The sequence below is a fragment of the Euprymna scolopes genome, chromosome 46 (genome assembly GCF_053919585.1).
Source record: "Euprymna scolopes isolate OS-2025 chromosome 46, ASM5391958v1, whole genome shotgun sequence".
NCBI lineage: Eukaryota > Metazoa > Mollusca > Cephalopoda > Sepiida > Sepiolidae > Euprymna > Euprymna scolopes.
The window spans coordinates 137,135,841-137,152,774 of record NC_136527.1 but is presented as its reverse complement, the minus strand read 5'-3'; the positions used below and the strand labels follow the sequence as shown (position 1 = coordinate 137,152,774).

Here is a 16,934-nt window from a genome sequence, read left to right as displayed (position 1 = left end):
ATTTCCTGTAAATAAACTGACCTCAAGTCCTATTACCAGAAACCCTAAACGCATTCTCTTAACCCTAACCCTAACCCTTATCCTAAAACTAACCCTTATCCTAATCCTAGCCCTAACCCTTATCCTAACCATAATCCTAACCCTTATCCTAACCCTAACCATAATCCTAACCCTAATCCTAACCCTTATCCTAACCCTAACCCTAATCCTAACCATAATCCTAACCCTAACCCTAACCATAACCCTAACCCTAATCCTAACCATAATCCTAACCATAATCCTAACCATAATCCTTACCTTTATCCTAACCCTTACAATAATCCTAACCCTAATCCTAACCCTAACCATAATCCTAACCCTAACCCTAACCCTAATCCTAACCATAATCCTAACCATAATCCTAACCCTAATCCTTACCTTTATCCTAACCCTTACAATAATCCTAACCCTAATCCTAACCCTAACCATAATCCTAACCCTAACCATAATCCTAACCCTAATCCTAGCCCTAACCCTTATCCTAATCCTAACCCTAACCATAATCCTAACCCTTATTCTAATCCTAACCCTAATCCTAACCCTAACCATAATCCTAACCCTAACCCTTATCTTAACCCTAACCTCCTATTCCTCCATCACAATTTGTCCCTCATCTTCACTCAGCATCCTACTACCTATTTCATTTTGCTTTTATTCCGAACTCTGTTATTTTTTATTCCATAATTCTTGGTTTCCACTCATGCCTAACAATTTTAAAAAATAAAAATAAAATCAGGAGAATAAATAATAAAGACATGCAGTTGTATGAATAAATCTAAATGTCCCTTGGATAAAACTGCCTTCAAACTTTTGTCATTAATCTAGCTAGCATCAAAGCTAAGGAGGACCGCATCACTAATAAATTCTACATCTGAAAAACAAATAATACTTTTTAACAGATATATACAAGCCATAAAATTTGCTTCCTAAATCCTAATTATAGTGACAAGTAAAAACTTGACATCAAGTATTAAGTGGAAAATCCCCCCCCAAAAAAAACGAAAAAACAAAACTTGTCAATCACAAAATTCACTTTGCTTTTTTGCTTAAATGAAAAGCTCGTTATCACGAAATTTTACGATAGGGATAAACTCTTAAATAAAAAAAAGAAACTTCAATAACTTCTAGGCATTATACATCACACCTCTTTTCTCAAGTCAGTTAACTAATAGAACAGTACTATAAAAGTATTAAGTACTGTTTGTGACAGACGACACGTTCTATCGGACAATTGTGCAGATACCTTCCGGTGCAAACTTGATCAGTCACCAAGTGTGATATGTTTTGATGAGGTTATCATGTTTACTTCGCCAGTTAGATATATGTATATATATATCGATGGATAGATAAATAAACTGATTGACAAATAATTGATTAGTGACATTTTCAGTCAAATGATAGAACAGTACTATAAAAGTATTAAGTACTGTTTGTGACTGGCAAAGCTATCTGGCATTACCTGGAATAAGGTGATAGAATGGTTAGTTTAAGAATCTGTGATTTCAAAGTGAGAGGGAAGGACAGGTTACACATGCGCTCTCTGATGCCTGAATTCCAACTCAACACCTTGCTCTAACAAACCAGAACACGTGACAAACAACACGTCCTACCGGACTACTGTTCAGATAGCTTCTAGTGCAAACTTGATCAGTCACTGAGTTTGATATGTTTTAACATCCTTATCAAAACATAGCTTCACATCACTTGTTTACTTCGCCAATTCGATAGATAGATAGATACACTGATAATTAGATAAACTTATAGATAGACAAATAACTGACAATTTACTCTTTGAAGTAAATGAAGGTACTATCTCGCAGTCAAACTTGACCTCATTAACTCATTAAAACGGGCACCTGCTAAATCCAAGTAATTAAATAAATTCAAACGTTTTTCCGTTGGCATCTCGCGGTGGGGCAATGGTTAACGTCGCACTTTTTTTTTCCACACTTTAATTTACTACTTTGCCTCAACGGTTTGGGTTCGATCCACATACTTACTTTTTTTTTTTAACACTCCCACTTCCGGAGTTTCCACACACACCTCCAAACACCCGGGCAACGCCGGGTACACCTCGCTAGTTTATATTATAAAACTCAGATCAGCTTGCTTGGGCGTTTAAAATGTCCATCCAGTTGGAAAAGACATGTGGAAGCTTTTTTTTTATTTTTAATGGACAATTTTTTTTCGCGTTTAAAATATGCAAATGAAAACAAAACTCACCCTTGCATTTTTTTTTTCATCTGCGTTTTACGAATTTTATTTGTATTTTTCATTACAAGTTGGAATCGTTAAGAAAAAAAGCAACTAGAGGACCAACTAAAAACTTACCCTTAACATTGAACATATATCATCTCTATTACATACTCAAGTTACATCAATTACAGGGATCCTAATATCATATATATATATATATATGCGTGTATGCACCTGCATGTCTAATATATATATATATATATATATATATATATATATATATATATATATATATATATATATATAAATTTAAAGGAGATTAGAATAATAGTCTAAAGAGCTAAGTGTATTTTAATGTAATAGTGAAATTACTAGTTTAATTAAAATACAGGAAATGCTCGTTGTAATTTAGATATATAATAAGCTCGATAGTTAAATGTCCTAGAGCTAATTCAATATTAAGTAATGTGATTTTAACTTAAAAATTTTAAAAAAATTTTTTAAAACTTTTAAATTATAGATCACATTACTTAATATATATATATATATATATATATATATATACTTTTATTGCTTGTTTTTATTGTATTTTAATGGGGTGACTATATATATATACACATAAATGCATATATATATATATATATATATTATACTTGGTTTTTATTTTCATGAAATGATGAAATGACTGACCTCGAGCAAGAACTAGCGTATATTGTCGTCTGGCAATATCTTTTAAGACTGAAACAGTAGATTGATTGTAGCGACTTAAATTAACTAACATATCTTGCTCTTTTAATTGAGTACTATCAATATCAATATTAATATTAATAAACAACATGATAAAAATGCAAGGGTCCCGCAGGGATCCTAATATCATATATATATATATATATATATATATATATATATATGCATGTATGCACCTGCATGTCTAATATATATATATATATATATATATTTAAAAGAGTGTAGCCATATGTCTGTGTGTGTGCGCATGTGTGTGTGTATGTGTATGTGCCTACATAGTATGTGGATGTTTGTGAGTGTATGTGCACATACATATATGTGTGTACATATATGTGTGTATGTGCGTGTATGTGTGTGTATATATATCTTCTACCTATTATTCTCCATCTTACTTGTGTGTGTGTGTGTGGGTGCGTGTACATATGTCTGAATGATTAAGCGCATATATACATGCGTGTTTTGGTAGAAAAAAAAAAAGTGTATATATATATATATATATAAAATAAAAAATAAAAAAATAAAAATAATTGTTAGCGGTGGATGTATGCGAGTGCGTGTGTGAGTGTGTAGGTAGGTATGTATATGTGTATATATGTATGCTCCTACATATATTTCTATGTATGTACGTGTGTGTATGTGTGTGTGTCTGTGTGCGTGTGCATGTGTACATGTACATGAATATATATGTATGCGTATGGGATTGTGTGTGAGTGTATGCTATACATGGGGAAAGAAAGTCTTTAAAAAAGAACCCTAAAGAAGCCATAAAAACCTTCACCATATGGACTAAAAAACACTCTTTGAAACTAACTTTGACCGGTCACAGTGAAACACTTAAAGTTGGAGACAGGACGTCTAAACACTGAACACACGCATCGCACCACTATGAAAAACATATTTAATATCAGCGGAGGCATATCCACAAACTCCCATTTTAAAGAAAAACTTTTTACGAAAATATCTGAAGAGAGCACACCCTAAGCTCGAAACGCGTTATAAAAATATTTTAAAATAAAAATATGATGAAAACCTTTAAAAAAAACCCACAATTGTTGATGGCTACACTCTTTTAAATATACATTTTTTCTCTCGTTGGAACTACACAACCATCACTTTAAATATATATATATATATATATATATATATATATATATATATATATATATATATATATACTTTTATTGCTTGTTTTTATTGTATTTTAATGGGGTGACTATATATATATATACACATAAATGCATATATATATATATATTATACTTGGTTTTTATTTTCATGAAATGATGAAATGACTGACCTCGAGCAAGAACTAACGTATATTGTCGTCTGGCAATATCTTTTAAGACTGAAACAGTAGATTGATTGTAGCGACTTAAATTAACTAACATATCTTGCTCTTTTAATTGAGTACTATCAATATCAATATTAATATTTTTATACCTGCAAACACTAATGTTCCATGCGTACGTAATCATCAGTGCAGGAGGTAATAATTACTGCTGATTGGGAGATCCGAACTGTCAGCAAAGCCCACCTTAGCTTTCCGGGTTAGCACCTTTCTTTTCAGCCACCGCAATTAATATTTAAATGAAAGCGAATTAAATGTTTATCAAGCTATGAAAGCGAGCTGTCAAAAAAGACGCCATATCTTTTCTCCATATTTTTCAGGTGATGTCGTCAGCAAACGTGGGAAGATTCTTTAGACAATAATATGGATTCAAGTGGATGTTATACTACTCGGCAACGGATAAAAATAATCGGGGCGTACCTTACCACAAAATCAATTTCTCTGACGCAGCTGTAGCAGTGTCAGAAATTTCGTGAAAATAGTGAATAATTCCACCCCATCTTTCCAAGCTTATAACTCCTCGAAAAATGTAATTCAAGCCCTAATTTTTTTTTTCAATTAAAGGAGTAAGGACCAAGGTTTTATTTAAAAAAAAAAAAAAAAAAAAAAACAATGTGTTTTTTTTTTTTAAAAAGGTTTTAAACTTCGGACTTTACAGGTAAATTTCTAAAAAACTGATTTTTTTTTTTGTTTTAAATTTGAATATATTATTTATTGACCTTTTCTCTTCAATTTGTGATATATAAAACTATTAAACATAAATTAATTATTTACTTTTTAATAGACATTTCAAAATGAGAGGCGTAAATTATTCGACCCCCTATCTTTCTAAGCTTATAACTCCTCGAAAAATGTAATTCAAGCCCTAATTTTTTTTTCAATTAAAGGAGCAAGGACCAAGGTTTCATTAAAAAAAAAAAAAAAGACAAAAAGAAAAAATGTGTTCTTATAAAATAAGGTTTTAAACTTCGGACTTTACAGGTAAATTTCTAAAAAACTGATTTTTTTTTTGTTTTAAATTTGAATATATTATTTATTGACCTTTTCTCTTCAATTTGTGATATATAAAACTATTAAACATAAATTAATTATTTACTTTTTAAGAGAAAGTTGAAAATGGGGGGGGGGCGTGAAAATCAGGGGGCGTGAAAATGGGGGGGCGTGAATTTAAAAAAAACGTTTGTCTAAAATATTATATTCGGTTTATTGGAAAGAACATAAAATTTCACATTGACCCTGAAAATATCGTAAAAATAGAATCAATAGAAAAATTTTGATAGATTTTTAAAATTTAAAAATATTGAGTTTAAAAATTGAAAAATATTGTCAGGAGCAATGTATCTTACAGACGGACAATTCCTGAAATTTATAAACTAATGATTGGCAGAGTGAAGAAATTTTATTATCCACTTTTTCCCCGTGGAAGTTAATTCTTAAACAATTAATCGTTACTCTCCACTTTTTCCCGTGGCAGTTAATTCTTCTTAAACAATTAATCGTTACTACTAACTCTGAAAGTGAAGGAAAAAATTACAAACAAAAAGAGAAAAAATAGGAGAAACAGAATTTATTAACAAAGATATCTAAAGAAAAAGTAATGACCTCTATGGGCTGCCAAAAATGTCCATCTGGCTTACAAGAGTCTTGTCTTGTAGTAGTAACCAAAACGGGGGAGAGAGAGTGAAGGGAAATAGAAGGAAAGAGAGATAGAGAAGGAGGAAGAAGGGGGGGAAAAGGAGGGGATCACTTACTGGAAGCTTCTGGGCGCCCTTTTACAAACAAAAAGAGAAAAAATAGGAGAAACAGAATTTATTAACAAAGATATCTAAAGAAAAAGTAATGACCTCTATGGGCTGCCAAAAATGTCCATCTGGCTTACAAGAGTCTTGTCTTGTAGTAGTAACCAAAACGGGGGAGAGAGAGTGAAGGGAAATAGAAGGAAAGAGAGATAGAGAAGGAGGAAGAAGGGGGGGAAAAGGAGGGGATCACTTACTGGAAGCTTCTGGGCGCCCTTTTACAAACAAAAAGAGAAAAAATAGGAGAAACAGAATTTATTAACAAAAATAGGTACTCATAGAGTTAATAACTCTGCCAGTTTAGTAAGCTACTCTCTGCTAAACTGGTCTGGGCTTATTGATGACCGGCTGCTGTCCATCGCGTAGATAGTACCCCCCTCCCTCCTTCCTTCTTCTTTGTTTCTGCGTCGGCCATCTTGGCTTCTTGTTCCTTTGTTTTACAGGCATTTTTCGCGCCAAGGGGGGAGTAGTTTAGCATTTAGCCGTTGATAGGTTAGAAGGGGCGGGGTTTAGTATTCTAAAATGACTACCTCTCCCACTACCTCAATGTTATTTGAAAAAAGAAAGATTATTAGAGATATTATTAAAGATTATCTAGGAGATATGCCAATTTTACTGCTGACACTACGATCTTTAACAGACAAAATTAATTAAAACACATCTAGGGGAAATCGCTAAAATTCTAAAGGAGGACCACAAGTTTCCAGTATAATTGAACCGTGAATGAATGGTGATATTCACTGGTGCTAGGATAAGTCGGGGGGGGAAATTGCCACTTTTTTAGGTCAGAATTTATTCCAACTTTTCACTTACTCTTGGCAAGTTTTGAGCTTGAATTATGCTGTTATCCTGGTCATTTCTTCGAGCGATATTCATTATGAATAATCAACGTATGTAAAAATAATTTGAACATATTCATAAATTGTATTCGAAAGTTAAGTTTTACTCAAATAGTGTGAATCAAAACCAGGGCACATAAGTATGAAAATCTATGTAAAAATTAATGCAATTCTCTATCTCTATAAAAGCCAAGTACGTCCAAGGATGGAATACTGCTGCCACATCTGGACAGGAGCTGCTAAAAACAGCCTATCCTGCCTTGACAGCGTACAAAATAGACTTCGTGGCTTAGTGGGGGATGCCCTTTTCTCTACCCTGCAACCTCTCTCCCACAGAAGAGACGTTGCGAGCCTATCCTTGTTTTATCGTTATTTCCATGGCAGGTGCTCGTCTGAACTCCAATCTCTGGTCCCCCCTCGCCAATCTTTCACGAAAAACACCCGTCTAGCTGAATCCACTGTGAAAAATTTCCCCCACTCTTTATCTGTGCCTAAATCAAAACGTGGATTCCATGAACAAAGCTTCTTTCTTAGAACTGCACGCCTGTGGAACTCTGTTCCGTCTGCCAGCTTCCCACCTGACTACAACTTGGATGTCTTCAAGTCCAACATAAACAAATTCCTGATAAATCTATATAAAAGCCAAGTACGTCCAAGGATGGAATACTGCTGCCATATCTGGACAGGAGCTGCTAAAAACAGCCTATCCTGCCTTGACAGAGTACAAAATAGACTTCGTGGCTTAGTGGGGGATGCCCTTTTCTCTACCCTGCAACCTCTCTCCCACAGAAGAGACGTTGCGAGCCTATTCTTGTTTTGTCGTTATTTCCATGGCAGGTGCTCGTCTGAACTCCAATCTCTGGTCCCCTCTCGCCAATCTTTCACGAAAAACACCCGTCTAGCTGAATCCACTGTGAAAAATTTCCCCCACTCTTTATCTGTGCCTAAATCAAAACACGGATTCCATGAACAAAGCTTCTTTCTTAGAACTGCGCGCCTGTGGAACTCTGTTCCGTCTGCCTGCTTCCCACCGGACTACAACTTGGATGTGTTCAAGTCCAATGTTAACAAATTCCTAATGAACCACCCCCTTAAGTGAACACTTCATCAGGTCTCCACACTGGCGTGGTGTACTTGCAATAACCCTTATCCCTGAGTGGCTTCCGGGCCTTGATAAGTGGTGATCACTGCGTAAAAAAAAAACATGATTTTTAGATGGTATTCCACTTTTTCTGTATGTTGTAAACTTTCATTGCAATTAATTTTCAGTCAGAGGTGACTAGCAAGGCGATCTGGCATTACCCACGATAAAGTGAAACCTACTTCTATTAAAACTTAACCCTTATCCTCGAGTGGTCTCTGAGCCTTGATAAGTGGTTGCGAGTTTATCTTTGCTCTATCATTATTTTCATGGAAAGTGTTCGACTGAGCTTCAGTCTATGGTGCCCCCTCGCCAAACTTTCACAAGAAACACTCGTCTAGCTGTAAACACTATCAATAATTCCCCCCACTCTTTATCTGTGCCTAAACCTAAACGTAGATTCCATGAACAAAGCTTCTTTCTTAGAACTGCACGCCTGTGGAATTGTCTCCTGCTTTCCGGCTGACTACAATATGGTTGTCTTCAAGTCTAATGTAAACAAGTTCTTGATGAGCCGTTCCATATGAGTTAAGAAATTTACCGAATTTTCACTACTAATGATTACGATATTTTCCAGTTTCTACTGTACACTCTTTAACCCTTATCCTCGAGTGGCCTCTTGGCCTTGATAATGTGGTGATGTCTGTGTAAAAAAAAAATTTCCTAGACAGAGTTATTAGGCGATTACGTGGAAACACCCAGCAAAACTTTGATTAATATAATTTTAATTATTCATTCTAATATTGCCAGTCGACAAAGTCTCGGTGTGTCTAGGCGTCCAGCAAGCACTTTCCAACGCCTATCGCTGCGTGCAGGAGGTTGGCAGAGACCAACAAAGTCTCGGTGTGTCTAGGCGTCCAGCAAGCACTTTCCGACGCCTATCGCTGCGTGCAGGAGGTTGGCAGAGACCGACAAAGTCTCGGTGTGTCTAGGCGTCCAGCAAGCACTTTCCCACGCCTATCGCTGCATGCAGGAGGTTGGCAGAGACCGACAAAGTCCAGGTGTGTCTAGGCGTCCAGCAAGCACTTTCCCACGCCTATCGCTGCGTGCAGGAGGTTGGCAGAGACCGACAAAGTCCTGGTGTGTCTAGGCGTCCAACAAGCACTTTCCGACACCTACCGCCATATGCATGTGGTCGTAGGTGCAAAGTCAGAAAATCGATGACCAGAAATGTTGTGTCATATAATCGCGCTTTTTTACGATTTATATGTGATATAAAAAGTTTTTAAAAGTTGTGAAGCGAGCGACCGCTTCTCTGAAAAAAGCCTTCTGTTGACATACAAAAAAAGCGAACACACATACATACATACATACATACATACATACATACATACAGTTTCGTTTTTATATATATAGATAATTTTACCTAAAATTGTTCATACGTTTTGGTTAAGTGTTTAAAACCAAAACTTATCGTATTATAAATTTTCCTAATGTCCGTGTCTGTGTGTGTGACACGGTTTATCTCAGCCTACAGGCAACCCACTTAGGCAAGTAAGGTACCGAAATGAAGTTTATGACGCAGCGGATGTTTTAGTGATATTTATATCCATGTTTGGTGTATGGAAATGCAAAAACAAGAAAAAAAAAAATGCAAAAAAACAACGATTTACTAAACAACGTTTTATTTACTGGATATTTTTCCGGTATTCACCGGAAGTTATAATTAATTCGATTTACTGTATGTGTGTGTGTGTGTGTGTGTGTTAGACGTGGTTTTCAACCGAAAGAATTCATAACACAAAAAAGGAAAATACATCCCCTCAACCAACAGAAAGTTGCAGAAAATGCTTTCTGGACAAGTGATAAATAGATCTCATTATAAATAAATAATATAAATATATATATATATATATATATATATATATATATATATATAGTGTGTGTGTGTGTGTGTGTGTGTGTCATATAATCGCGCTGTTTTGGGGGGCTGTATTTGCACAGTGTGGGATGGTGTTTTGTCTGAAGTTCTGGGGGTGGGGGTGAGTTGTGTGCGTGCGGGGAGGGGTCTAGGATGGTGCATGCTCACAGTGGGACTGGGCCATCTTTTCCTCATATCTTATGTTCTTGTTAGCTACACATCTTGTCTTGTGTGATTTCCATGCATAAAAAAAAAATATCAATTGGGTCTAAATTTATTTCCTTTTATTTGATTTCAGGATCCTGAGTTGAATTATGAAGATCTCAATGTAAGTATATTAATCTGCACTTGCTATCATAGAATATTGTGATGACCCCCTTACAGATAACAATGGCAGAGAGAGAGAGAGAGTGTGTGTTTTGTGGCTTCCACCTTACGGATGACAGTGACAGAGAGTGTGAGATAGACAAACTGACAGACATAGTGTTGTCGTGCCTTTCACCTTCCGGATACTTTGCACTTGCTATCATAGAATATTGTGATGAACCCCTTATGGATAACAATATTGTGAGGATCCCCTTATGGATAACAATGGCAGAGAGAGGGGGGGTTATGGCTTCCATCTTACACATAGCCATGACAGAGAGAGAAAGAAAGACAAACTGACATACAGTGTTGTGGCCTCCACCTTATGGATCATAATGACAGAAAGAGAGAGAGACAAACTGACAGTGTTGTTGTGGCTTCCACTTTACGCATAACAATATTGTGAGGACCCCCTTACGGATAACAATATTGTGAGGACCCCCTTATGGATAACAATGGCAGAGAGAGAGAGAATTGTGGCTTCCACCTTGCGGATAATAATGACTTCTTTCACTTACTACTATAAAGACTAGTCTCCGCGTTTTTGGGGTTTTTTTTTACTTGGGAGTCATCACTGATCAAGGCCCGAGGGCCACTCAAGGATAAGAGTTAATGAATGTAAGGTGATGGTGTAATCGTTAATGGTGTAATTTGTGTAGAATTTGATTATTTATGAGGACGTCTCAACAAGAACTTGTTTACATTGGACTTGAAGACTACTATGTTGTATTCAGCCGGAAAGCAGACCAGTGGAACAGTACTTCACAAGTGGGGTAGTTTTGGGAAATAAACTTTGTTCATGGAATCTGTGTTCAGATTTAGGTACAGATAAAGATTGGGGGAAATCGTATATAGTGGTTGTAGCTAGGTGAGTGTTTTTTGTTAACGTTTGTCAAGGGGGAACCATAGATTGGAGTTCAGTCGACCACGTGCCATGAAAATGTCAATAGAGTGAAAACAGGCTCGCGGCGTCTCTTCTATGGGAAAGAGGTAGCAGGGAAGAGACAAGGGCATCACCTATTAAGTCTCGAAGCCGGATACTATGCGCCGAGCAGCTCCTTCCCAGATGTGGCAACAGTACTCCATTTTAGGGAGTACCTGACTCTTTTTTTTTTTTTTTTTTTTTTTTTTTTTTTTACACACAGTGATCACCACTTATCAAGGCCCGGAAGCCACTCAGGGATAAGGGTTACTGCAAGTACATTACGTTAGTGTGGAGATTTGATGAAGTGTTTACTTAAGGGGGCGGTTCATTAGGAATTTGTTAACATTGGACTTGAACACATCCAAGTTGTAGTCCGGTGGGAAGCAGGCAGACGGAACAGAGTTCCACAGGCGTGCAGTTCTAAGAAAGAAGACTCTTATACAGATAGAGGATTGCATTTTCCAACAATCTTGGCCACAGATTTGATGTATGTGTTCCATTTCAGATCAGGAGTGAAAGCCAGTCCCAGAAGCTTATCAAGATATGGGGTTTCCCTAAGACAAGAGCCGTTCATTTCATTTGGGACAAGATGGGGGTCAGAGCGTTGATGATGCAAAGATAGGAGTTTGGTTTTAAATGCATTAAAAGTAACCAGCCACCTCTTCCCCCACTGTACCACGTGCTCAAGATCAGAGGAGATAGAATCAGAGAGAACTTTGTCATTTACATCCTTTGATGTGTTGTCATAGATGGTCGTGTCATAAGCATAGATGTCAACGAATGATTTAAGTATGTGTTTTGGGAGATCATTGATATAGATCAGGAAGAGAGTTGGGCCCAGGATGAACCCCTGAGGGACTCCAGAATTAATACTGTGGGCCTCTGATTTCTGCCCATCAACCACTACTCTAATGAACATATCAGAGAGAAATGATTAAATAATTGAGAAAACATTTCCAGTTATACCGTAGCTGGAAATCTTGTGAAGTAGGCCTTTATGCTATACCTTATGAAGGCCTTTGATATGTCAAGAGCAATTGCCCTAGAACGGAAGCTTTTGTCAAGAGATTCACTAATCCTATGAGATATAACAGTTAGCACATCTGCTGTAGATCTAGCAGAACGGAGACATCTATTTCAATTGATGCCAGATGGGGATCAGAGCGTTGATGATGTAAAGATAGAAAGTTGGTTTTAGATGTATTAAAAGTAACCAGCCACTTCTTCCCCCATTGTACCACGCGCTCAAGATCAGAGGAGAGAGAATCAGAGGGAACTTTGTCATTTACGGCATTTGATGTGTTGCCATAGATGGTCGTGTCATCAGCGTAGATATCAACGAATGATTTAAGCATGCGAGTATTATGTTTTTTTTTTCTTCTTGTAAGTGTAAAAAAAAAAATATACTTGAGCTGAGATCGAAACCAAAACCTAAAGATAGTAAGCCAAGTACGATAACCATTTGGCCAGCTTGCTACGTCTTTAAAAGCTTTGTTCATGGAATCTGTGTTCAGATTTAGGCACAGATAGAGATTGGGGGAAATCGTATATAGTGGTTGTAGGTAGGTGAGTGCTTTTTTGTTAACGTTTGTCAAGGGGGAACCATAGATTGGAGTTCAGTCGACCACTTGCCATGAAAATGTCAATAGAGTGAAAACAGGCTCGCGGCGTCTCTTCTATGGGAAAGAGGTAGCAGGGAAGAGACAAGGACATCACCTATTAAGTCTCGAAGCCGGATACTATGTGCCGAGCAGCTCCTGCCCAGATGTGGCAACAGTACTCCATTGATACACTGACTCTTTTTTTTTTTTTTTTTTTTTTACACAGTGGTCACCACTTATCAAGGCCCGGAAGCCACTCAGGGATAAGGGTTACTGCAAGTACATTAGGTTAGTGTGGAGATTTGATGAAGCGTTTACTTAAGGGGGCGGTTCATTAGGAATTTGTTAACATTGGACTTGAACACATCCAAGTTGTAGTCCGGTGGGAAGCAGGCAGACGGAACAGAGTTCCACAGGCGTGCAGTTCTAAGAGAGAAGACTCTTATACAGATAGAGGATTGCTGCTGGAGCGATAGAGTAATATAGTGGTTGTAGCTAGGTGAGTGCTTTTTTGTTAACGTTTGTCAAGGGGGGAACCATAGATTGGAGTTCAGTCGACCACTTGCCATGAAACTAACAATACATTCTAAACATAAAGAAGCTGTCAATTGAACGATTGACGCATGTGCAGTCGTAAAGTAATTGGCAGATAAAAATCCGATGACCCACCTTTCCACATACCACTTTTTCAATTTTTACCCCTCAGCATCCCTTTTGTCTGGATGTAAACCGATTAAACGTTTTTCTACGTGTCTGAATACCCTATATACTAAATTTCAAGTTTGCAAACCAAAAATTCGTTGATGATATAAGTGTGTACCTAGCTCTTATTGCAACGGCAGTGAGATACCTGCTGGAGCGAAAGAGTGATCCAACCGTTTTTCCAACAATCTTGGACACAGATTTGATGTATGTGTTCCATTTCAGATCAGGAGTGAAGGTCAGTCCAAGAAGCTTCTCAAGACATGGAACTTTCCCTAGATGAGAGCCGTTCATTTCATTTGGGGCATGATGGGGGTCAGAGGGATCATGATTTGTTAGAAATATTCTTAGCAAGACTTTAGGGCAATTTGCACCATACAAAAAAAGAAATGACTAAGTCCATCATTTTACGTACCCTCTCCGCCCCATTTAGCTCCAAAAGTCCCCAAGCCTTTAACATCTTACTATTATAAGAAGAAATGATTTTTTTAAGAAGAATGATTTACTGAGAATTATCTCCCTTTGATTTGTCGAGAATTATCTCCCTTGGCCGGTGAAAAGTCAAATATTGCCCTGTAAAAATTCTTGTCTATAAGAAAAGAAAAAAAAAGACTATTTTTAGGATCAAATTTTTTTTTAGCTTTGATACTTATCGGATGAATTTCTGTACAAAACATATCTAGGAACACTGCCAGACATATAAATTAGCTTTGTGTTAAATTTTCAAATGATAGGCTCAGTCGTTTCGGAACCTATGAGGAAGGAAGGAAGGAAGGAACTCACACACAGACAAAGCGACTTTTATATAATTGTAGAAATAATTTTATTGTTTTTGTTTTTTCAAAATTGAAAATAAATATCGTTTTATTATTTTATCATTGTTTTTTTTCTTTTTCTAATAATAATTTTCTGGTAAAATCCCTTCAAAGCGTATTGAGGTTATATGAGAAAATAAAGCTGTGTACACATTATAAATGTTTCTTTTCTGTGTCTTACGTTATATATTAGTATATTAGGGGTCATTTCGAGTTAAAAGTTTATTTACTGCACTTATCTGAACTAGAGAAAATCATGATTTAAATGTGTATGTCTCGTCTAAATAACTAACGATGAATATCTAATATGGCCGACTTCAGAAAACGTTCTGGAGACAAACATTTGTAATACATACACATCTTTATTTGCTCATATAAACTCAATACATTGCCTGAAAGTACTTCTTTTAAACTCCTCGGCCTAACGTTTACAGGGAATATGAACTGGAATAGATACATTGAGAGCATTGCCAAGGCTGCTGCAAGGAAGGGTTGGCTCCCTCTACCGTGCTAGAAAACTACTTACGCCTGAAAGTATCCTGTACATCTATAAGGCCACCATTCGCCCATGTATGGAGTACTGTTGTCACATCTGGGCTGGTGCATCTGCTGCTTGTCTCTCGCTCCTGGACAGGGTTCAAAAGAGAGTCGCCAACCTTATCTTTTCATACAATTTAAAAAAAAATATATTGTTTTTAAATATTTACTTAAATTGGAGGACTGTAGGAAATATTCTTAACAAGTCTTTTTATGTAATTTGTATGTAGTTTGGAGTTGAGATTAATATTTAATTAATAGTAAATAGGTTTGGGTTTGAGATTAATATTTAATTAATAGTAAATAGGTTTGGGTTTGAGATTAATATTTAATTAATAGTAAATACTTTTGGGTTTGAGATTAATAATTTATTAATAGTAAATACTTTTGGGTTTGAGATTGATATTTAATAAATAGTAAATACTTTTGGGTGTGAGATTAATATTTAATTAATAGTAAATACTTTTGGGTTTGAGATTAATATTTAATTAATAGAAAATAGGTTTGGGTTTGAGATTAATATTTAATAAATAGTAAATACTTTTGGGTTTGAGATTAATATTTAATTAATAGAAAATACGTTTGGGTTTGAGATTAATATTTAATTAATAGCACCTACTTTTGGGTTTGAGATTAATATTTAATTAATAGTAAATACTTTTGGGTTTGAGATTAATATTTAATTAATAGCAAATACTTTTGGGTTTGAGATTAATATTTAATTAATAGGAAATACTTTTGGGTTTGAGATTAATATTTAATTAATAGGAAATACTTTTGGGTTTGAGATTAATATTCAATTAATAGTAAATAGGTTTGGGTTTGAGATTAATATCTAATTAATATTAAATACTTTTGGGTTTGAGATTAATATTTAATTAATAGTGAATACTTTTGGGTTTGAGATTAATATTTAATTAATAGTAAATTGGTTTTGGTTTGAGATTAATATTTAATTAATCGCAAATACTTTTGAGTTTGAGATTAATATTTAATTAATAGTAAATAGGTTTGGGTTTGAGATTAATATTTAATTAATAGCAAATAGGTTTGGAGTTGGGAAATTTTACATAAAGGGTATTCAGACGTTTGAGGACAAAAACTTGGCGGCTAAGAGGTCAGAATTGAAAAAGTTGACCTTTGCAGATTCTACCAAACTCCTCTGCCAATTTTGTGTCTCCACACATTTAGAAATTTTAGATGTAGGTTACATGGACATGTGTCAACCATTTATATATATATATATATATATATATATATATATATATAGACTTTTATGTAATATACTGAGTTCGTGTAATTCAGTAAATTTTCATATACCAATAGGTTTTAAGCCAAAAAAGGTTGACTTAAGGATTAAGCTACAAAATTATCACATTTCATACTTGAGCATTAATATACTGTGTGTGCAAAATCAAGACTTCAAGACAAGGTGTTGATGGCAACAAAAAGTGTATTTCATTTTATGTTACAATTGTTTCAGTGTCCAGTTCGACAATTTCAAGCATTATATCGTTTGAAAATTTTCAAAAACCAGCATTTCTTCAGACTTTATGAATAAACACACGTAAGGCAATGTAGCATTTTTTTAATAGAAAGGAAAACAGGCGGGGGGGGGGGGCTGGAATCCCTGACGGGAAAAGCATGCGAGAAACATTTACCTTGGTTGTAGTTATGGAAAAGCCTAAATATTTAAATGGGCTTTTACCTTGGTTGTAGTTACGGAAAAGCCCATTTAAATATTTAGGCTTTTCCATGACTACAACCAAGGTAAATGTTTCTCGCATGCTTTTCCCGTCAGGGATCCCCCCTCCTCCTTTTTTTCTTCTTTCTATTTAAACCCAATTTTAAAACATTTTTTATTTATATAAAAAAAATACAAAAAAAGATAACAATATTAATAAAATTTCATTTCTGCTAAACTTTGATCTTCAAGACTACTACTACTACTACTACTACTCTCTATCCGTCCCTTTTCCTTCCTTCCTGCTTTTTTATTTTTTGTTTACATTTCTAGATAC

At 35.6% G+C, this 16,934-nt stretch overlaps 1 protein-coding gene across 2 annotated transcripts in view; it reads left to right on the top strand.

Annotated features, from left to right (window-relative positions):
• LOC145271411 (uncharacterized) overlaps nt 1-16,934 on the top strand; it is a 681,202-nt gene that overhangs the window by 501,938 nt on the left and 162,330 nt on the right. For both annotated transcript variants that reach the window (XM_080126945.1, XM_080126944.1), the window contains one exon: nt 10,266-10,295. In XM_080126945.1, the coding sequence (XP_079983071.1) occupies nt 10,266-10,295 (30 nt within the window). The remainder of the gene's footprint in view (nt 1-10,265; nt 10,296-16,934) is intronic.